General features: G+C 40.7%; 1 protein-coding gene across 1 annotated transcript in view; it reads right to left on the reverse strand.

Moving 5' to 3' along the window:
• Window positions 1-16,627, reverse strand: part of AGBL1 (ATP/GTP binding protein like 1) — an 864,618-nt gene extending 847,991 nt beyond the window's left edge. The window contains exons 1-5 of the mRNA XM_036736570.1: window positions 16,613-16,627; window positions 16,224-16,287; window positions 13,523-13,669; window positions 12,486-12,617; window positions 8,930-9,023 (exon numbers count right to left, since the gene is read on the reverse strand). Coding sequence (XP_036592465.1) covers window positions 8,930-9,023; window positions 12,486-12,617; window positions 13,523-13,669; window positions 16,224-16,287; window positions 16,613-16,627 — 452 coding nt within the window. The remainder of the gene's footprint in view (window positions 1-8,929; window positions 9,024-12,485; window positions 12,618-13,522; window positions 13,670-16,223; window positions 16,288-16,612) is intronic.
• Between the last annotated feature and the right edge of the window lie 6,057 nt (window positions 16,628-22,684).

Here is a 22,684-nt window from a genome sequence, read left to right on the forward strand (position 1 = left end):
CAAGAACTTTGGAATTGATTGTGTGACATGGGAGATGTTGGCACAGGACTGCTCAGCATGGTGTTCCCACATGAGAGAAGGTGCTGTGCTCTATGAGCAAAGCAGAACAGAAACAGCTCAAAGGAAATGCAGGATGTGCAAGTTTGGAGTATCCACCCCAAATGTGCATCTGGACTGTTTGTGCCTGACCTGTGGTAGAGCATTCTGAGCTTGTACTTGCCTGATCAGCCACAGTCAGAAACATTGAATCTTGACTCAAGCAGAGTGATGTCATTTTGGTCCTCTTTGGGAACAAAGGACAACAATCACCATGCTATCATATGGACTATGCTCCCTATCTAGAACATAATTCCTCCTTATCTTTGCCTTTCAGAATCTGGATCTTCTTAAAGGTTCAATTCCTGGTCTATATCCTCTGCAATGCCTTCCTAACTGCACTTCCTTGATCTAGTCTTTCTCCTCCCCACTATGTCATTGCTTTTTCAATTTTTCTTGTAGTAAATTTTTACCCATTTTTATCCTTTGAGTAGAATGTAAGTTACTTGAGGGAATGAAGTATTTCTTCCTCTCTCTCTCTCTCTTTCTCTCTCTCTCTCTCTCTCTCTCTCTCTCTGTCTCTCTCTCTGTCTCTCTCTCTCTCTCTCTCTCTCTCTCTCTCTCTTTCTTTCTTTCTTCTTTTTTAACTTTGTATTCCAAGCACCTAGTCCAGTGCCTTGCACATCACTGGCAATTAAATGTTTGTTGAATTGAATTAAGCTCAACTTTCAAGGATATCTATGAATCCCAAATCATTTATGCCTGAGAATCTAAAAATGACCCCCAAATACTACAGTCCAAATTTCACAGTCCCTCATAAAAGAACATTGACAGAATTTCCTGATTTTAACCTCACTTCATTGATCTTCAGTTGGAAATAAAGAACTACCTCCATTAAATCTGCCACTTTAACTCATTGAGGGACAAAACCTGGTTTCCTCTGAACCACTTTCATCTGGGAGCCACTTAATTAACTTGAAGTAGCACTAATTTATAGCCACAAGTACCAAGTGTTAATATTAGTTGATCTTTATACAGTAGTCAGTTTTCCTTGTCCCATTTTTCCATGTCATCCAAAAAATGAAGTCTTTCTCATGTTATTCCAGTTGGTTACAGTAAGAACTTTGAGCACTGACCATTCTAGTGTTTACATTCAGCTAATTTGAGAGCAGGCTCTCAGAATTTGCATCATTGAATCATAAAATTAGAATTTAAAGGAACTTTGTTCCTAAGAATGTACTTGAAAAGCAAGTACACCTGCCATGGGGTAGTCCCTTCGGGTGTTGATAGGTAGTGACAGGTAACATGCCTGTACTAACAATTGAGTTAACTTGGCAGCTCAATGACAACAAAGGTGTGATCCCTTGGGAAGAAAGGAGACTGAAAATTCAAGAGGCCTGGGGTGAGATATTGCTCACCTTCCATGAGAAAAGGATAACTGATTTTTATAAGGGAGAGAAGGGAAGGGAATAAACATTGATATAATGCATGATATGTGCCAGGTACTGTTATGTGTGTTGCACAAGTATTAACTTATTTGATCAAAACCTTCGATAAATTGCAGTATATCCAAAAGAGGGTGACTAGGATTATGAGAGAATTCCAAAGCATGATTATACACAGAGAATTAAGCTTGTTGTGAGTAGAGATTGCTTCATTTTGGGGGCCTGCATTGTCAGCATCTAACACAGTGCCAGGCGGTTGCTAAATACACAGTGATTGAATGGTTGAAGAAACTGGTCCTAAGGAAAATAAGACTGGGGACAAGGAGAGGAGAATTAGATTTATCACATGAGAAAGAGAAATTAGACTCATCCCGTATGCCTGCAGACTATAGATCCACGACTAAAGCATGGAGATTACAAAGAGGAAGATTCTAGTTCAAGCCAGTAAAGAAGTTCCTAAAAATTAGAGGTATGTGAAAAGAGAATGTGCCACTTTAAGAAGCAGTGAGTTTCCTGTCATTGGACTTGTTCAAGAAGAGACTTAACAGCTACATTTAAGAGATGTTTGTAAGCGGTGTTCATGCATCAATGCATCGGGCAGTAAAAATGTTGGACTAGACAACATCTAGGCTCTCTGACAGTTCTAAGACTCTATGATTTTATGACACTGTGGCAGTGGCCAAGAGGATAACCAGATCCTAAACTTAGGATTATAATGGATCTTAGGAACCACTTTGTCAAATCACTACGTTGTGCAGAGAAGGAAACTCAGGCCCAAGGAAGTTCACTGATTTGTCCATGGTGACACAGTGGCAGAACAAAGATTCACACCCAGATCCTTCCATTCCATATCCATAGTTCTTTTTAGGAAATATCAAAAGCTGTAGAACTAGAGCTAAAAGGTACAAAAGCAATATGTCCAATCCACTCATTTTACAGATGACAAAAACGATGTCCAGGGAAGTTATTTAACTAGCCTAAGGTCACACTGGTAGTAAGTGTCTGAAGCAAGATTTGAACTCCAGTCCTCTTAGTCCAAGGGCAGCTGGGTGGCACAGTGGATAGAGTGCTAGGCCTCAAGTCAGGAAGATTCATCTGACTCAATCTGACCTCAGATACTTACTAGATGTGTGACCCTCCCTAAGCAAGTCACTTACACCTGTTTGCCTTAGTTCCTCATCTGTAAAATGATCTGGAGAAGCAAATAGCAAACCATGCTAGGATGTTTGCCAAGACAAACCCAGATGGAGTCACAGAGAGTCAGACATGACTGAAAATGACTGAACAACAACAACAGCCTCTGAGTTCAGAGCCAGTTCTCTTTCCACTGTACCAGGGAGAGCTGGGTCTGTCTGTGTGACCTATTCCTCACTCCTCTGGGTATGGCTAGTACTTGCAGAGGTAATAGAGCAGGAATGGATTAGATGTGGAAGGACCATTGTTATGACTGCTTATTGCCAATAGCACGGACTTCACTGAAAGAAACTTCATTGAAAGACCTTTAATTGAAATAAATAATCACTAACTACACGCAAGAATACCAAGACATAAAATATAAAGGAAGGTATTACTGGGTTATAGCTATCCTATTAACTAGCTGTGTGTCCTTGCATAAATCATCTCACCCCTCTGAGCATCAGCTTCCTCATCTCTAAAATGAAGGAGTCGGCCTATATGATTTCTAAGGTCTCATAAGCCTGAGCAACTCTTGATAGACTCTTATAAAGAAATGCCAGACAAGCACTTGTTCCATCATCCTAGAGTTAAAGCAGTCCCCAAATGCCACAAATGTCCAGAGTTCAGTATGTTTGAAGTACAGAGGTAATTATGATGCTCTTAACACTATTATAATCATGGATAGCCATTGGGTTAAAGAATGAGAGTGGGAAACAGGGGGCAATAATATGAAGAATTTGCTTATGAAGTTTGCAAAAGGTCTGATACATCAGTCACTTCTTGTGGTGGAGATAATTGTTCTGGAGCACACAGCTTTCCGTCCCCACCAGCTCCGTATCCGACAACCCACCCAGGGATGAGTCAGTGAGATTAGCGCACTCCATAGGGTGAGGCATTTTTAGAAATGCCAGAGGACCCTGGGAAGAGCCAAATATACCAGAGATGTGATTCTCTAGGCAGGTGAGATCAGAATGGTCCTGAGCTCCTGGGATGTGGAGGGATGCTCCATGGAGAATACAGGTGTTCTGGCAAGAGATGAGCAGACCGTGCCCAGGCTATGTGAAGTTCTTCTTCTAGGGAATTAAGATCATAACAACTACACAACAAAACAGGGTCCAAAAGACACAGCAGTTGCCAGAATTCAGTCTATCTGCTAGGCTGTCCAATCTACATCTGATTAAGTAAAATATTTATGAGACACAGGAGGTCAGCAAGATTAAAAATAGCCCCCAAGACTCAATGATAATGATCTTCCGAAGGACACTGCATGGTGTTTTTTTTAAGGACTTCAAAAATCCTGATTGATGTTCATTCTACCAAGCATACTCAAACAGCCCTAAGAGGCATAGGGAGAATAGCTAGTTGTCTCCTTGGTTTGAGAGGTCAAGACACCAAGGTAAAAAGAGAGCAGGGCCATGATCTTGGGTCACATAACAAGTCAGTGGTAGACAGGCCTCAAAACTCAATTCTCAGCTCTCTAATTCATCATCCATGCTGAGATCATGTAACTTCCAAAGCATACTCATAGAAACAGAGAGGCTTAGCCACAGTAAAAAGAAGAGCCAGTGCAGAGCCTAAACAGGAGCTGAGCTGGAAGGGGAATAGGGCAGCTGGTCAGGAGTCATATCTTTGATCCCACTTTCAGCAGAAGCATCTGCTGTTCCCTCAGATACAGCTGTCTGATCAAAGATAACACTAGTATCATGGACTATATATGCTAAGCCGCAAGCTCTCAGTTTCCCATCTAGTTCAAATCTTATTACTTCTGTCAGTACCAGCCAGCCCTTCAGTGTAACAGATATTAATTGAATGTCATCTGGATGTATGTCAGATGTACTATTATGCCCTCTCTGTATGCTGGGCTAAGCATATCCCCCAGAAGAAACATTCTCCTTGTGTAAAAGCATTTTATAATCTAATCTGGGGAGGCAGGGGCGGTGGGGTGGGGTCAAGCAGCATAGGATGAAACACACCAACTGATGAAATTCCTAGAAATAACTATAACAACTACAAAAAAGGAAGAGAAAGGCGAAGGAACTTCAATGTAAACAAATCTATAGGTGTACGTGTAGATACATGTACACATGTATAATATATATAAATATATACAAGTCTATTATGCATTGTGTGCATATATATATATATGTATATATATATACACACACACACATCAATACATACATATGTTTGAAAATGTTATGGGATATATAACCGGAGATTCACTGGGAAGATTCAGAGCAAATTGAATCCAGGTGTGGGAAAGAAAGAGGAAAATTAGGAACCAAAAATATACCAAAAATTGGGGATGGGAATAGTGGAGGAAAAATTAGTCATGATCAGAGGCAGGAAGAAGATATTTTAAAAGTTAAGGCAAGCTGGAATCCCAAGAAAAAGCAATGAGGGAAATTTTATGAGCAAACAGAAAAAAGGTAGTATGATGGCAAGAAAACAAAAGTGGAATTCAGAGGACCCAGTTTCAAATACTTACGATCTCTCTCTGGAGTCAGTTATTTTTGTTTCTTCATTTGTTTGTTTGTTTTTCACTAGTAACATCAAGTCATTGAAATAGACTACTTTTAAGGTTTCTTCCAGCTTTGACTTCTATGACCCTAGGACATGATGGGTGTTATCATTTGGGGATTTTATGGACTACCTAAAGAACAGTCCTGCTTGAATCTGGAGAACCTAAACAGCAAGGATCTTGCTTTCTCTATGTTCGGGAAAACCAAAAGAAAAAGTTATATTATCATCTCTATACCACCAGCTCCTCCATTATGCACCACTTAAGCCTCAGTGGGTGGCAGCAAAAGCAATGTTAAGTGAAGCAAACCTTTTACTGGGACACATCTGGAATATCCTAATGAGGATAAGTACTAATAGAAAGTGGGCATGAATAAAATGTTTCAGACCTTTGACCAGGGAGTCACAAAAAAGAAAAGATTAGAACAAACTAGGTTTGGTCTCTCTTAGACTTTATTCTTTCCATATGGAGACTAAGACAAAATGAGATTTAAATGTATACAAAAACCTTAAAAACCTAAAAGTGCTTTAATTCAATACTTCATAAATCTAAGGTTTCATCATGAGGACTTCCCCCACCAGCAAAGTTCACAGCCCCTCTCTTACCTAGTGTATAGTGTTCAAGAGTGGGTAGTGGCAAATTAATAATAATGACAATCTTCACCACGTGAAAAACCTGGTAATGAGTATCTATGGACTGGTCCTTAGGAAACTCAGATCTGCTCCTAAGATGGGCCCTGTATTTGAAGCCTTTAAATTCAATAGGGCTTTCCAGAGTGTATGTTGTACTGTTGACACTTTGAAAATTCCAGGTCATCTCCATAAAACAATGAAGTATAAGAATAAAATAAGGGAGAGAAACAGACTACCAATGCATGGCATATCGTTATCATCTAATCAATTTATATTGGTCATGTTGCTCATCTCATTCATACCTAGGGAGGTGGGATTCTGTGTGTGTGTGTGTGTGCATGTGTGTGCTCACACACACTACACGTAGAAACGTGTGTTAAGGCCCATTATTGAAGTGCAGATGCTATCAATTTGGTTTTATTTTGTCTTGGCAACTTCATCCGTGGTCCCTCCCTTTCTCAATTTATTATGACATGGATCTGCTTACATGAGTGATAGGGTTGAGGAAGCAGGTGGGTATGTGGGTGGGGAGAAGGAAATCTGTATGTTCGGCATATAGGGTATCAGTAAGCTTGCCTGGCACGCAGCCTCTGAGGGTACTATCGTGGGCCCTTGTATCATTTTCTCTGTTTAAAGGTGTGTAGTCAATGCCTCCATCGTAAATCTTGCCCTGAAGATGAGCTAGGGACAGTGCTTTAGTGGAGAACAGCTGCATAACTAATTTTAGTCTCAGGCTGGAGAAGTGGGGCAGTTTTAATCTCCACAGAAAAGTCACTTTGACACAACGCTTGGCATCCTCTCATAAAAAAAAGGAGAGAGACAGTCCCGAATAACTGGCGCTCAGGCTGTTATATTTTGGAAGAGGACATTAGAGAGGGCTTTCAGAACCTAATGGAATTTTATATCTCTTCTCCTCCTTGTAATAGTCTCTCAAACCAACCCCTATGTCCATTCACTTAAGGAGACCTGGGAAAATTTCTAGATTTGCTTATATAAAAGGGAGCTGTGGGGAGCAGGGATCTAAAAACCTCTAATTCTGGATACTTCCCTAACCCTTGTTTTGTGGCCTAAAAGACCTATCCAACAGGTCAGTGGCAAAGCATTAAGATTTTGGACTCAGTCACAGTACTTAATTGAGAAAGCTGTGCTCTTCTCTGTAGAGTGTTAGCTCCTAAAGAACAGGAACTATTTTTTTTATGTATGTCTGGGCATATCCAGAACCTAACATGGTGCCTTGCATAGAGCAGTGGACTAATAAATGCTCATTGAGTTGAATTGTGCATCCATTTTCTTATCCATAAAACTGATATGGCCTCTACCCAAAAATCCTGGAAGACTATAAAGGTTTTGAGAATTCTGAGCTACAGACTTGCATATAATAGTGCCTGGCATATAGTAGGTACTTAATAAATGCTTGTCGATTAACTGACTGTTATAGGACTTGTCCAGCAAAGAACATCCTCATCTGTAAAATGGGTTTGCCCCAATATCCTCATGGAGTTGTAATGAAAGTGCTTTGTAAACCTCGAAGGGTGATATAAAAGTGAATGATTGTTAATGTTCAGCCAACAAACAAAATTAGATGGCATGGATATTAAGCTTTTGAAGGAAAAGACGGAGTTAGGGGCTAAGGCTTCCATATTAGTAAACAAATGGTTACACAAGTTTCATCTAATTAAACATTAAAGTGCAACACAAAATTCAACGACCTTTTACCAACATCTAATATCTCAGGTTGGCTGCTGTACACTGTGGCTGTTAAACTGAAATCTTGGACTAGATGGTATAGGTAATAAATCATTTTCCCTAAGGAGGTATGGTCTGAAATGTTTCATTAGGCTACAATAAGAGGAACATCTAGCCCCGATTTTACAGGGTGGTCTAAAAATACAGGAATGTTATTCAAAACCCTAAGAAACTTTCTTTGGGCTCAACAGCCCCATCACCTAACCCTGTGCCTTCTGTTCCCTGGTTCTATTCTCCCACATCCCCATTACCATGATCACCTTTGCTCCCATATTCAACTCTCATGACTGTCTTTCCCTTAGAGAGGATCTTAGCCCATTTTAGTTTTGTGATGAAGGCTTATTCACCCTAGGAAACAACACAAAGGGCTTTAGGTGAGGATAGATAGGCACTGGCAGAGCCGCGGTGGCTCAGGAGCAGAATAACCAGGTAGAATATGAGTCCAAGATTAATGTAAGGACATCGAAAATAACACGCCTGAGCATGGAAATGCAACTTTTCAAACTACTCCATCTATCTTGGAAATTGGCTGAATTTTTTCTAATATTCTTTCAAGGTCCTCTATGAGTCACTCTCAAGAATGATGGATCCTAATGGCTCAGAATATCTGTAAAGCTTCTGTGCCCAGCCATCTTCTCTTTTAACATTGTGACTTGCTCCACTCTTGCAAACCAGGAGCAGAAAGAATAGGCAGAGAAATCCATCTTTACATTATAATGGCATCTCACCTACCAGCATACAACCATGATGGGCTATTACATGACCCAGATCACATATCAGAAATTGGGCTGGCTTATGCTTCTGATCTTATGGGACTTGGCATCTTTTCAAGTCATTTCTGTACTGTCTTTTGGAACAAAATAATAAAAGAATAAATTGGAAGCTGAGGACTAGCCTGGCTTTCTTACAGTTGTCTTTTCTGTCTAAAAGTTTAGTAGGACAGGATCATGATGTTTCCATGTACTTTCGGCAGGGGTGGGGCAGGAGGGAATCTCTAAGCTACACTGGAAATCCCATGAGAGTATCTCCATTTAACCACTTACTTGGACATATGTCCACCTACACATGATAGGACAGCTGGGTGGTGCAATGGATAGAGTGCCCAGTCTGGAGCCTGGAAAACTCATCTTCCTGAGTTCAAATCTGGCCTCAAACACTAGCTTTGTGACCCTGGGTAAGTCATTGAACCCTATTTGCCTCAGTTTCCTCATCCATAAAATAAGCTAGAGAAGGAAACAGCAAACCACTCCACTATATTTGTCAAGAAAACCCCAGATGGAGTCATGAAGAGCTGGACATGACTGAAGCAGCTGAGCAGCAATAACAGGATATGATATGGCTTTATGCAGGCTAAGTAGCTACCTGCTCAGTACCTGATAATCCTGGTGCGTTTCCTAGAATAAGGGGTGATAACCTTGAAAAGCAGCTCCATTGCTCCATTAATCCCCAACATTGCTGCAGTTGTAACTGTAGAAAAGACAAGAGTAACAATAGTTATGGGACCAGCAGGAAGCCAGCTGTCCTTAACCTTAGAAAATTAATCCAAAGGCCTGGAAGGGGGTAGACCACTTCCTGATTTTTTTGCCAGCAATCTCATTTATGACTCAGTAAAGAGGATATAGTATGAGGCTCAAACATCATATAATCTATAGAAAATGGATCCAGTCTGGGGCAAATGCACTTTGACTTCTGACGTCCCCCATTACACACCTCCTTTTTACACTAGGGAGAATGGGCAAGAAAATTGGTGCAGAGAAATTCACTCCATGGTGGCACAAGTTTTCTGATCATTTCTTCAGTACTTCTATGTACAAATAGCAATGCTTTTGCATCTCTCTCCTTTCCTCCTATCCTCCTTTCCCTGCAAACCCAGAGAAGACCAAAGTTGTAGAAAAGGCCACCAGGGACTGTGATACCTCACTGAAGGCCCCACAATGATCAAGTCAAATCACTGGAGTAAAGCATTTAAAACTGGAAAAAAGAAATGTTAGAGACCATCTACTCCATCCCCTTCATCTTGCAGATGAGAGCTCAGAGAAGGGAGAGTGTTTTATCTCAGTTCATCCAGGAGTAGAAAGCAAAGCCAGGATTCAAATCCAGGTCCTCTGATTCCACATTAAGTACAATTTCCACTCATGGAAAAGGATATTAAGCCTCTCAAGAACCCTCTCAATGGGAGGGTAGAAGAGCAAGGCTCCTATATTAGTAAACAGATGGCCATACTAGCTTCAAATAATTAATAATTAAACTGCTATGCAAAATTAAAACAACCTTTAGCCAACATCTAACATGTCAGGTTGGCTGCTCTGGACAGTGGCAACTCTCTGGATACGAGGATGTACTAATTCAACTGAGCTTAGAATGATTTTTGTAGATTCTGAAGAACAATTTATCGCACAGAAGATGTGTCTTCCTTTTCTGCATAGGCACCTTTGAGTCAGTTATGGCTGAGGGAATGGGCTCAGTGTTCCTTCAACTCTCTGCCAAAATTTCAAAGATATTATCTATTCCTTCCCACTGGAGGAAGCAGAGCAGTTATTCCTGGCACTCTTTCCTTTTTTTCAGTTTGGCTGAATGAATGGCTACAAACATGGCATCAAGGCCTGGAAATAAAACCTCTGGAGGGTCATAGTCCAATCCCCTTGCTTCTAATCCAGAAGAAGGCAGAAAGAAATGGAACCTAGCTAAACTCTTGGCCCTTAGTAGAACTGTTGGTGGGGTAAAACACCAGGCTTTCATTGTTTACACTGACTGTGATGCCGAGGACAATGAGTAGAATCTCAACAAGAAAGAGAATAAGAATAAGAAATCCACACTGGTTTCAGCAGCCAGCAGGAACTCTGGATGGCTGCCTGAGGCTGGGCCTCTGGCAGCTCTATAAACATACCCTATTGGACATTTGGGAGCTGCCAAAGGGCCCATTGGCTTTTGCAGCCTTATTAGGGCCCCAGCCAAGTTATCCTGCTGACAGGGAATGTTTGGAGAGCTTGCTGGTGCCTTCTATAACACCAAACAATTCATTAAGGAGACAGCAAGTGCAGGTTGCTTGAACTCTGTTATTCTCATATCATTACATATGCTGTGTAGACTGTACAAATGTTTCCAAAGGATATTATGGAACAATTGCTACAATAAGAGTGGTATTAAGATGGGTCTCAAATGGTCATTGAGATACCTTTTACCCATAACAAAATCATTGGTCTTCTCAGAGCTGTAGAAAGAGTGGGAAGTCATCTGACTGATGTTTTGTTGATGTAGACCTATGATGTCCTTGATAAAGAACTAAATCTACCAAAGCAGATATGCAAGATGTCTCTAAATTGTAGTCTTAGAGAATTATTTGAGCCATAGAAAGGTCAAGTGACTTGTCTATGGTTACACAGATAAATTTTTCAGAGATAGGACTTGAATCCAGATGGATCAATCTCCAAGACTATCTCTACACTGTATTGCCTCTTAACTTTTTTTATTCCTAAGAAAATTTATATAAAATACTTCCAGTTTTTAGGTAGCTGCAGTCACACAGATAGGTGGAGAAATATATAGAGTGCCAGACCTGCAATCAGGAAGACCTGAGTTCAAATGTGACCCCAGACACTTACTAACTGTATGACTCTGGGCAAGTACTTAACCCTGTTTCCTCATCTGTAAAATGTGCTGGAAAAGAAAACGGCAAACCACTCCAGTATCTTTGCCAAGAAAATCCCTAATTGGGTCACAAAGAGTCAGACACGACTGAAATGACTAAACAAAGGCACTCTCTGGTGACCAAGTTACTCTATATATCATCGTCATTATCATCATCACAGCTAATATGAAAGGCAACTTGGACTGATGGATAGAGAGCTGCCCCGGGGTTTTACTTGTTTTTATGCTCCTGTTCTTTGCAGTGTGAAGGTTCTCATGCACTTCCATCTGCTTCTCCATGAAAAGTACTTTGTTGGAGAAGGAAGTACTTTGTAATGACTTTTGCTTGCAGGCATGTTGGAAAAGCACTGATGCGTAGATGATACAGGCCTGACTCTGAAGCCGAGAAGTCATCCTACTGTGTGATCACATACCTCTCAGACCACTAGGCAATTCTCCCCAAACTCTAAGTTACATAGAAGATGCTGACCTGCATTGGGATAAGGAATTTCCTCACCAGGAATTCTTCACATTAATGAAATCACATGTCCAGTCTCAAAATTTGCAAAGTACTCTACATTGATGATCTCATTTTATTCCCACAACAAATCATTGAAGTAGGTACTATAGATGTTTATTCTACCCATCTTATAGGTGAGGAAACTGAAACTGGGACATTAAGAGGGATCAGCCAGCTGGGAAGAGCCCAAGCATGGACTAGAAGCCAGGGGCTTTAAGCTGTGAGCTTTATGGGAGAAAAGGAAAGGAAATGCTGGGGGTTTGCTGAGACTTTGAAGGCTTACTTTAGGACCAGACTCAGGATTCTGCCAAGCTGAAGTGAAGATCAAAATATAAGCTCTTGCCTCTCACAGCTCATCTCCTTACAAGCAGCTGTCATAAATCCAGTCAATTAATTAATTCCACTTATCCTCTCTCTCCTTTTCCCCTTTCATTCTCCTCCTTCCCCTGTTCCTCCCAACCCTTTCTTTTCCTTATCTCCTTGCTTCACATAGACCCTCTACATCTTCCTCCTTCTTCTTCTACCCCCTCCTTCCTCCCCTCCCTCCCTCCCTCCCTCTCTCTCTCTCTCTCTCTCTCTCCCTCTCTCTCTCTCTCTCTATCTCTCTGTCTCTGTCTCTCTCTCTCTCTCTCTCTCTCTCTCTCTCTCTCTCTCACACACACACACACACACACACACACACACACACACACACAGAGTTATGATTTGATTTCTAGTTCTCCGAGTTTTTTTTTTTCAGAAGCTTCCCTTGACTAAGAGCTCAATATAAATAATCAACTTACCTCTAGAGGCAAAAACCTGAAGTGCCCAGAGACAATGGATGAGATTCTGGTTGTGAGACAGATTTTTTCTGGCCAGAATCAATGTCACGTCAAGTGCCTCCAATTCCAGAGCTTTCTGTCCAAACTTTTTGTCTACAAAAGCACACACAAAAGAAATTAGTCCAAGACTGGCTTCTAACATTGACTCTAAGCAAGTCACATAATGTGAAGAGAAAGCATTACGAGTCAAATTTTCATGGTCTGAAGATGTAAGGATAAAGCAATTTATACTAAGTGCTTCGCTGGAGTACTACATAGCTCATCAGCAGTAGGGATCATATAAATTAGACTCTTTTTAGTATTGTCCAACAATTTTGTCATAACTGCCCAATATGGTGTTATGTAACTGTTATAAAAATGATGCCATACTGTCAGATACCTAAGTAGATGTCCCCTCATTCTCTTCTTTGATTTGAGTCCCTGAGGAATTAATAACCCTCACTTCTTGACTTCTTGTCAAGTGCAACCTCTCTATTTACCCCACCAAACCCATCCTTTCCTCTGCCTCAGAAGCAATCTCTTAGATCTCTTCTCTTCTCTATCTCTCTATATGTACAATATATATTTTATATATACACATATACACACAGGCATATACATGTGTGTATATGTATATATACATGTGTGAATATATGTATATGTATATATGTTTTTCAGTAGATTTTTCAGGGATGTCTGAATCTTTGGGACCCCCTTTGGGGTTTTCTTGGCAAAGATACTGGAGTGATTTGTCATTTCCTTCTCCAGCTCATTTTGCAGATGAACAAACTGAGGCAAACAGGGTTAAGTGACTTGCCCAGAGTCACAGAACTAGGAAGTGCCTGAGGCCAGATTTGAACTCAGGAAGATGAGTCTTCCTGACTCCAGGCTAGGCGTTCTATCTATTGTATCTATTAGAGGGTCATTTAACATCTGAAGTTCCTAGTATCATTTTCATTATTACAAAAAAGCCACATGTTTCATTTCATTCAGCCTCAGGGTTCAGGGGCTGTTGGTACCTCTCTGGCCAACCTTGACCAGCAGCCGAAGAAGAGGCAAGAGGATGTTGTAGTCTGGGGAAGCTGTCCGAGCAGAGTCCACCAAGGTCTGGAGGAGGGCTTCACTGCCTCCCTTGCTAATCATGTAGTGGATCCTTCGATCTGTGCCTAAGGAAGGGAATGAGAGTAGAGTCATTAATCATGATTTTAGAAAACAGGAAACAGGTTTAAAAATCTGGGCACAAGAAGTAATTGTTTGGTTTATTTAAAAAAAAATACTGGAAGAGCCAAATTCTTTCCAGTTCCTAAACCACTCAATATTTATGTTAGGAAATTAGGCAAAGAGACTCAATTATAGTTGAAGGGGACTATAAGAGTCATCTGCTCTAACCTTCCTCTGTGGGGTCTTCAGGGTATGATGTGCAGTAATGATTGGTGGGGAAAGGAGGTATAGCCCTTTTACTAGAGCAGATGAAATCAGTTTCTAGACTTTATACTTTGTTGAGTTTGTGATATCATCACCGTGAGTATTCCTTTCAATAATGCATATTCAACTCACTGCCTCCATGCCTTCCTCCTAATCCAGAGTGATTCATGCCCATGTCTTTTGATAAGTCTTCCATAGCAGATCCATGGGACCTAAAGTGCAGGTCTTAAATAACATTCCTGGGAAGTTTTTTACTTATGGCTTGGGGAAGGAAAGAAGTGTCCCTCAGAAGATATATTATTAGGAATATACCTTAAAGAGCAACCTCAAGGAAGACAGCAAGCAAGTATTCTCTCTGGATGTGTAATTGATAGACTTTCGATTGATCAATAAGCATGTTAAGCTCTTCATATATGCCAGGCACCATGTTAAGTGCTGGAGATAAAAGAAAAAGCCAAAACAAACTCTGCCCTCAAGGAGCTTGCTTTCTTAATGGGAGAAACAGCAATTACTAAAATTGGTATACATAAGACCTATGCAAAATAAATGGAAGGTAGGCTTTCTTAGAAGAAAAGACACTAAGATCTGGGAGGACCAGGAAAGGCTTCCTGCAAAAGGTAACATTTAAGTTGAGTCTCTGAGGAAACTAGGGATTCTGACAGGTCAAGGTGAGGAGATTCAGCATTCTATACATGAAGAACAGCCATTAAAAAGACATAGAGAGAGAAAATGGAGCATCATGAATGATGAACAACATGTATGGCTAGAATATTGAGTACTGTGATGGAAATAATGTATAAGATTGGACGGATAAGAAGGGGCCAAAATGTGAAGAATTTTAAATGCCAAATAATCAACAAGTATTTATTAAGTACCTACTATGCACCCTATACTACACTAAATGCTAAGAATTGAAGAAAAAATTAAAAGTCCAACAACTACATACAAACAAGATATAGATAGCATAAACTAGAGATAATCTCAGAGGGAAGGCACTAATATTGAAGAGGCCTGGAAAAGGCTTCTTGAAGAAGGGAGGACTTCAGATGAGATTATAAGGAAACCAGCAGGTAATGAAGAGGAAGAGAATTTCAGGCATGAGGGACAGCCAATCAAAATGCACACAGTCAGGAGATGGAGCTGTGTGCAAAGAACAGTAAGGAGGTCAGTGTGGCTGGATTATAGAATATATAGAAGGAAATCATATGTAAGAAGACCAGAAAGGTAGAAAAAGGTTGGGTGATAAAGGGCTTTAAAAGCCAAAGAATTTTTAATTGGATCCAGGACATAATATCTGCTGGGGTTTACCTCTTGTGGAGGGTAAGTCAAGTCTGCATGTTACAGGGTTTGCTGACACAAAGTTCTATTCAACTACCTTTCCTCCAAGACCTCAGTGGCACCACCACACTTCTGTGCCCAGCCATCCATTTAAAAATAAGCTATTTTCTCCAACTGCCAACATTCCATGTATGTAAAGGAACTGCCAAGAACTGGAATGGTGGTATTGAGATACTACAAAAAGCCAGTTGGCACACATGAGGAATGCAGAGGAGAAGAGAGAGGATATTAATGCAATGGAAAGGTTAATTAGAGACCTAGAAACAGCCCCAACCAATTCAGCTGCATTGTAGTTTCTCTGCCCAGAGACCTAATCTGCCTCCCAAGGCACCTCCTACTGTATCTGGGAGTGAGTAGTTCAGTTTTTTCTTTGCTAAGTCGGAATCCACTGTAACACTCAAGCTGTGAGTTAAAACTATTTTTATTTTGGTGGGGGAGGTGGGCAGAGAAGGTTTGTCCTCAGTGGTACTAAAAGGCCTCTGGGCTGCCCTTCCCACTATGCTACTGATAATGAAGCAGCATGAAAAAACAACAGTCCCTTAATATTTCATCAGCTTTTTCATTACTTTCCATTTTTTTCAGTAGCTTTACTTTGTCACTTATACTTTTTTTACTTTTTTCACTTTTCAATATCTGGGAGGTGTTTCAGAGGTAAGTTTGGAGTAAGAAGAATACAGTATATCTCAGAAGATGTCACCAACAAATTAAACCATATCTAGGAAAGGATAAACCAAATGAACATCCGCTCTGGCCCTGGATCAATAGGAGTTGAGTGAATAAGAAACAGAAATGAACATTTCATTAAGAGTCTTCTTAGCAAGATATTGGCAGGGCTTCTTCAGTTACAATGGCACCTCAGAGAAGATACCCAAAGCTATGCATGTCTCTGTGTGTACCAGTTTTTCATTCCCATGACCTTCACCTGAGAAAAGTAAAGAAGGGAATGAAGATACTTACCAACAGAAAGCAACCCAGTGAGAACCTGGAGGATGTTCAGAATCGATTCGCTGTCAGAACAGCTCTGAAATTGGAACAGAGGAAATCATCTTTGAGGAGGTGGGACTTATGATTTACAAGCTTCTAAGTAATAACAATTGATTCTGTTCCTTCTAGCTGTTCTTTGATGACCTTGTTACAACTGTTGTACCCTTTGTCATTCGTCTTCAACTGCTTCAACCAGTACCCTATCCCTCTGTTTACCTCTTCCCCAACCTCTGCCTGCCCAGATGCCATCTAGGGTGTTCAGGCAGGAATGACAACATAGTAACTCACATATCTGGGATGAGAAGACAACCAGACTGTGCCATTTACCCTACAAATGCATCCTAAAGTCTTTTAGGCCTTACCTTCTCCCCTGCCATTGCATTCCACAGACTCCCAAGCACTGCCTTCTAACCTGTGTGTGCATCCTAATGACCTCTGGGCCTTGACACTTGCCCTGTTGCTGCGCCCTTGGGACTTTTAGGTATTTCCAACCAGCCTGCAAGAGAACCCTCTGGCAAGTGCTATTTCCTCCAATTACAGCAGGACCCCTTAAGAGCAAAGATTATCTTGATTTTTCTATTTGCATCCCTGGCTCTCAGCATAGTTCAAGATGTACATATCTTAAGTATATAATAATTGAATTTTCATTCATCTTTCTCATCTTCCTATACACATACTCAGGTGTCTACAAAACTAAAACATTTTTGAAAACCTTCCCTTTGCCCAACTACTCAACCAACTATTATCTCATATATTCTTCAGCCCTTTGCAATCTACCATCTTACCATTCTACTGAAATTGCTTGCTCTCTCTCCCTCCCTGTTTCTCTCTCTCTCTCCCTCTCTCTCTCTCTCTCTCTCTCTCTCTCTCTCTCTCTCTCCCATATATATGTACACACATATATACATACATACATGCACACACTCCTTCCTTTACAAATCACATTAATTTCCTTAAATGATACTTCTTCCATTAAGAAAATATACCCTCTTTAAACCCCCCAAAACGGCAGCTCTTCCATAAAAAACAGCACTTTTGCACCTCCCATCCATCAGACAGTATTGTGCTTTATCCATAGTTCACCCTATGAGGACAGGGACCTTATATAAACTTTAACTAGACTAGTACTTTTTAAGCAATAGGCACTTAATAAATGGTACCTGAGTGTTGAATGAATGAGTGAACTAACACTTATGTAATACTTCATGGTTTACATTACCTCTAACTTCTTGTTTAATCTTTACAACAACCCTATGAAGTAGATAGTACAATCACTATTATTCCCATTCAGCAGAAGAGGAAACTGGAGCAGAGAGGTTAACTGATTTCCCCAGGATCACACAGCTCGTAAGTATCTAAGTAAGTATCTAAGACCATTTAAACTCAGGTGTTCTGGACTCCAGTCCCAATTTTCTACTTTACCCATGTGGCACATGGGTTAAGAAACTAAGGTTCAAAGAATTTAAATGATTTCCTCAAAGCAATAGCTAACCAATTGTGAAACCAGAACTTGAATTTTGGTCTTCAGCTCAGAAGGTGAAGGGTTAAATTCTTGAAGAGCTAATTTTGTGAATTCAGGCAAGTTGTGGGAGAGAGGAGAGTGAGTGAGATTCAGTTTTCCTTATATGTAAGATGGTGATGATGATACTTGTGCTCTCTATATATGAGTTGTGCAGATCAAGTAAAATAATACATGTAGAGGGCTTTGAAAATTTTGAAATGTTACTGCATAAAAAATTCATCTGTTGGAAAAGTAGTCTGACTCTAGCTAAGTCTAGGGCTGTTTCTACTAATACACAGTACTAACACACATAGGTGTGTGCTTCATTAGGTTGCATTATAGTGAGGGAGACTTCCTAAAGTTGTAGGCCTATATGAGGAAAACTGAGATGAACAACAGCAACCGCAGATATCATATTTTGCTGTTTCAAACATGATGCCATCCAGGTATTTATGCGTCAGGACCAGTGTTACTTAGTAAACCTTCTCCGGGGGCTTGCTTTGGGGGATGCAGCAGTAAAATGAGCTCCAGAGGGAACATTGATGGGGCACAGAAATAGAACAGGGAAGGTGACTTTGGGAGACCTAGATAGCATATTTACCACCGTTATTTATCAGTAGACTTGTTTTTTCAAATCATGGGCTTATGACAGTGAAGAGACATCACCTAAAAATGTCCTGATAAAAAGAGCCAGACAACCCAGGCTTAAAATCATGTTTGTATGTTTTATTATAGGTCTTTTCATTAACCGTTTGATTGGCAAGGGATTTTAGGGCTTATTTTACAGAGGAGCCACCTGAGATTCGTTACCTATCCAAGGTCACACAGCTCATCAGTGGCAGAGCCATGTCTGTAAGTTCCCCATCTAGCATCTTTCCACTGTACCACATATCAAAATACCATGCTATTCTTATCTGTTCCCTGAGGCTAATTAGGATAATAGCTCCTCCATATGAAAAGAAGCTCAAGAAGTCATCTTGTCCTATCTCAAGGCAATACTGCACCTAAGTTTATGACACTTCCTTAAGGCTAAGCTTAAAACCCTCCCCTTCACTAGTCCCACCCCACTAACAGTTTCCCTCTTTTGATTTATTATAGCTGTCTCATGAGTGCCACACAATCTAGCAAAATATGCTGCTTTGCCCTTCTTTTCTAGTTGTTCCACGTACGAATATTGTATCTCCCTATAGCCCATCCAGAACCATTCATCCCAGGCATCTTGCCATCTCTCCTCCCAATGCCCCACATCTCCCCACCTGCAACAGCATGCTCCAGACAAGACTTCTAGAGATCATGTTTCCTCCACCCCCCCCCCACACACACACACTTCCTGGAGAAGTCAAGTCATTCATCTTTGGAACTCTACCCTGGGGTTCAGTTGAGTTCATACTCACCAACCCAACATACCTAGCTGGCCCTAAACCATGCTTCATATCCCATTCACAGCCATACACCTTGCTATGTATGTTCTGCTACCATATGCATATCGTGCACATTCATTTGTCCCCATTTTTCCATCTCTTGCTCTGGAAGCAGTAATCAAATCAACTCTCTCATTACTTTCAGAAATGTCAAAACAATCTACCTCTCCCTATGGTTCCATTCGCAATCCTCATAACTCCCCAAACCAGAACCCCACTTCTTGGCCATTGCTCCCCTACATATGCTGTCTCCTTTTAGAATATGTGCTCCTTGAGGGTAGGGATTGTATCTCTTTGGTGTTTGGATCTCCATTACCTAGCAACAGTGCTTGCCACATTTGTTAAGCTTGGTGGCACGGATAGAGTGCTGGATCTGGAGTTTGGAAGTCTCATCTTTCTGAATTCAAATCTGGCCTCAAATACTTACTAGCTGTATGAATCTAGTCAAGTCACTTAACCCTGTATGCCTCAGTTTTATTATTTGTAAAATCTGGAGAAGGAAAATTATCTGGAGAAGGAAATGGCAAACCACTCCAGCATCTTTGCCAAGAAAACCCCAAATGGGGTCACAGAGAGTGGGACACAACTGAAAAATGACTGCATAACAAAAACAAAGCTTAATAAATATATTTTCATTAGTTTATTCATTCCCTACTTTATTGCTAATTCCTTACCAGATTCTAAACTTTGTTCGGGCAGGGATCATATTATATTTTTCTTACATCTGTTTTTCCCAGTACAGTGCATCACACATAGGAAGTACTTAATAAATGTTGTTTTTTATTGTTTAGTCAATTAGTTTCATGAGTACCTTCCATGTGCTTCACAGCACCTAGGCACAGGACAGAAAGTCACTGTTTAATGTGACTGAAGATTCAGTTCTTTTATCCACTTTCCCAATCTAGGGTTTTATAAGTTATATACATTAGTGTCCTTATAGAAAAAGTAGATGAGTTCATGCTGGGAATTTGAGATAAAGAAATCTTTAAAAGGAGGGGGAAGCAAAAGGGACAGCATCATGGTGTCTGAGCATTACATTGATACGTTTAATATCACATAACAGAATTATTTTTGTACTTTTTTACGTTTTAAAAAATGTATTATTTACTTTTGACTTTTTAAAATTTTGAGTTCCAAATCCTCTCTCCCTCCAGACCCTCCCCCATCCATTGAGAAGGCCAACAATATGATATTAATCATACATGTAAAATCATGTAAAACATATACATAACAAAGAATTATGTGGAAGGAATAGTTTGTCTTGCTTTAACACTCACTATGAACTGACTCATTCATCTGAGTTTTTAGAGTAGTTCTCATTCCTACCAGCCCAGTGAATGAAGGACTCATTCTCTTCACACCAGCACATATGGTGCATTCATGCTCTAACTGAAGGAATAATATTGGAAGGATCTGAGCTATCTCTATTCCTAACTCCTACACCTACCTTTCTTTTGGGCCCATTTGGATTTTTCAAAAACTTGTGTTTTTTTAATAACAGTAAGATGGCTGCATATTGGCCAACAATAAAGTATGTCTCATTCACCCATTCGACATTGTTCTAGGGTCTATTAGAATACAGGATGAATAAGACACATTTCTGCCCTCAGGAGAGCTTATTGCAGTCCTATAGGAGAGGTGGGATATCTTTACAAGTAATTGAAATGCAAGACAGGATATGTGCAATAGGCAAAGTGTTTCTTTTATAGTTCATGGATATAAAACTGGAAAGTTGTATGTAGAATAGAGGGTAAAACCTCCTTACGTCACAAAGGTAGAAAATAGATCCATGAGAGGTTAAGTAATTCTCACAAGATTACATACATAAGTGGCCAAGCTGGGATTTGAATCCAGGTCCTTGGACTTCAAATCATAAATTATCATTGTACCACATGTAAGTTCAAAGAAAGGAGATATTGGGTTTGGGCAAGTAAAGGCAAGGCAGAGGGCGTCAAGAATAAAGAATTCATGAAGGCTGTGGCATTTGACAGGACACTGGAGGATGTGTAACATTTCAACAGGTGGAGCAATAGAGGGAAAGCATTCTAATAGGAGGAGGTCTTTTTTCCAACAACAGGTCTCTTGTCATCCTCTGCCCCCTGCCAGGAAATGATGTTTCTTTCTTTTTTTTTGGAGGGGGGAAGGCAGGCAATTGGGGTTAAGTGACTTGCCCAAGGTCACACAACTAGTAAGTGTATGTGTTTGCAAACAAAATGGGCTCTTAGCACTCAGTTCAACCAGTTCAACCCTTGAAGAGTTTGGCCTTTGTTTCCTTGATTAGATTGGGAGTCCTTGGTGACCTCCTTGCCTCAGGGGAGGGCCTAGTTTACATGGGTTTGAGTGACGTGTTTGGAACACCAGAGGCTTTTAGACCAAGTGGGTTTAAGTTGCCTCTTTGTGATGATTTTAGGTCACGTGGGTGAGTCACATGTGTGACTTACCCTTGACCCTGAAAAAGATAAAAAAAACAGGGGTTGGCTTTCTCTTTTTCGGAGCTCTTACCCACAGCCGTGGTGGCGTGAGTGACTCTGGGCCAGCCCTTGTTATGAGCTCCCGGGCTGAACTCAGATGTTGGTAACTACGAATTGTATTTGGTCTGTCTGTCGATGTTTGTAATTTGTTTGTATTTGCTCCGAAGTTCGGGGTGCTGGCCTTTTCCCCTGAACTAAGTAAATGGTATTTGTATGTTGAATTAAAGTAAGCTTGTTAACCCCTTAACATTGCTTTCCTTACTAAAGCAGATCAAAAGAACCTGGGCTTTTGCAGCATGCTTGTTGTTGGGCTTGTGTTGGTCTTTCACCCCCACAACAGCTGCTAGCCAAATTGTTGTAACAGTGTGTCGAGTATCTGAGGCCAGATTTGAACTCAGGTCCTCCTGACTCCAGGGCCAGTACTGTACTCACTTCAGCACCTAGCTGCCCCTGGTAAATGATGTTTCATAACCAGTCAAGGCACAGCTCCCCTTAAAAGAGGGGTGAAGATAATACATATCTTACCCAATCAACTTGACCAGGTCGCTGAAAGAGCTCAGTTAGCCATCACCTAACATCTGACATGCATGTAGTACACACCTGTAATATATCACTGCCTTCTCCTATCTCCCTTTTTGTCTTCCTCTTTGCTGCCTCCCAATATGTCTCCTGTTGACCATGATCTGAGACTTCTGAAATTGTCAGTAAATTCTAGTTGTTTCTCTATGCTTCTAATACTATTGACTTTGGCACTGGTGATATCCAGGGCCTGTCCTTTGGGTTTTGCAAATCGATTTTAACCTGTACTGCTTTCCAGGAACGGTGTTCTACCTGCTCTGTTAGCTCAGCCAATGAGTCCATGATCAATTCTGCCACATTTATCCCTGGCTCTTGACTGCTTGTTGCTCAGGACCCATAGGAACAGTGAGTGAGTGATACAGTGTAGTGTCTTTGCAGGGGAATATGATTAGATCACAGAATTGAAGAAATTGAAGAGCTTTCAGTGGCTATTAATTCCACCCTTTGCTCAAATCGCTAACC

Source organism: Trichosurus vulpecula, chromosome 8 (assembly GCF_011100635.1).
Source record: "Trichosurus vulpecula isolate mTriVul1 chromosome 8, mTriVul1.pri, whole genome shotgun sequence".
NCBI lineage: Eukaryota > Metazoa > Chordata > Mammalia > Diprotodontia > Phalangeridae > Trichosurus > Trichosurus vulpecula.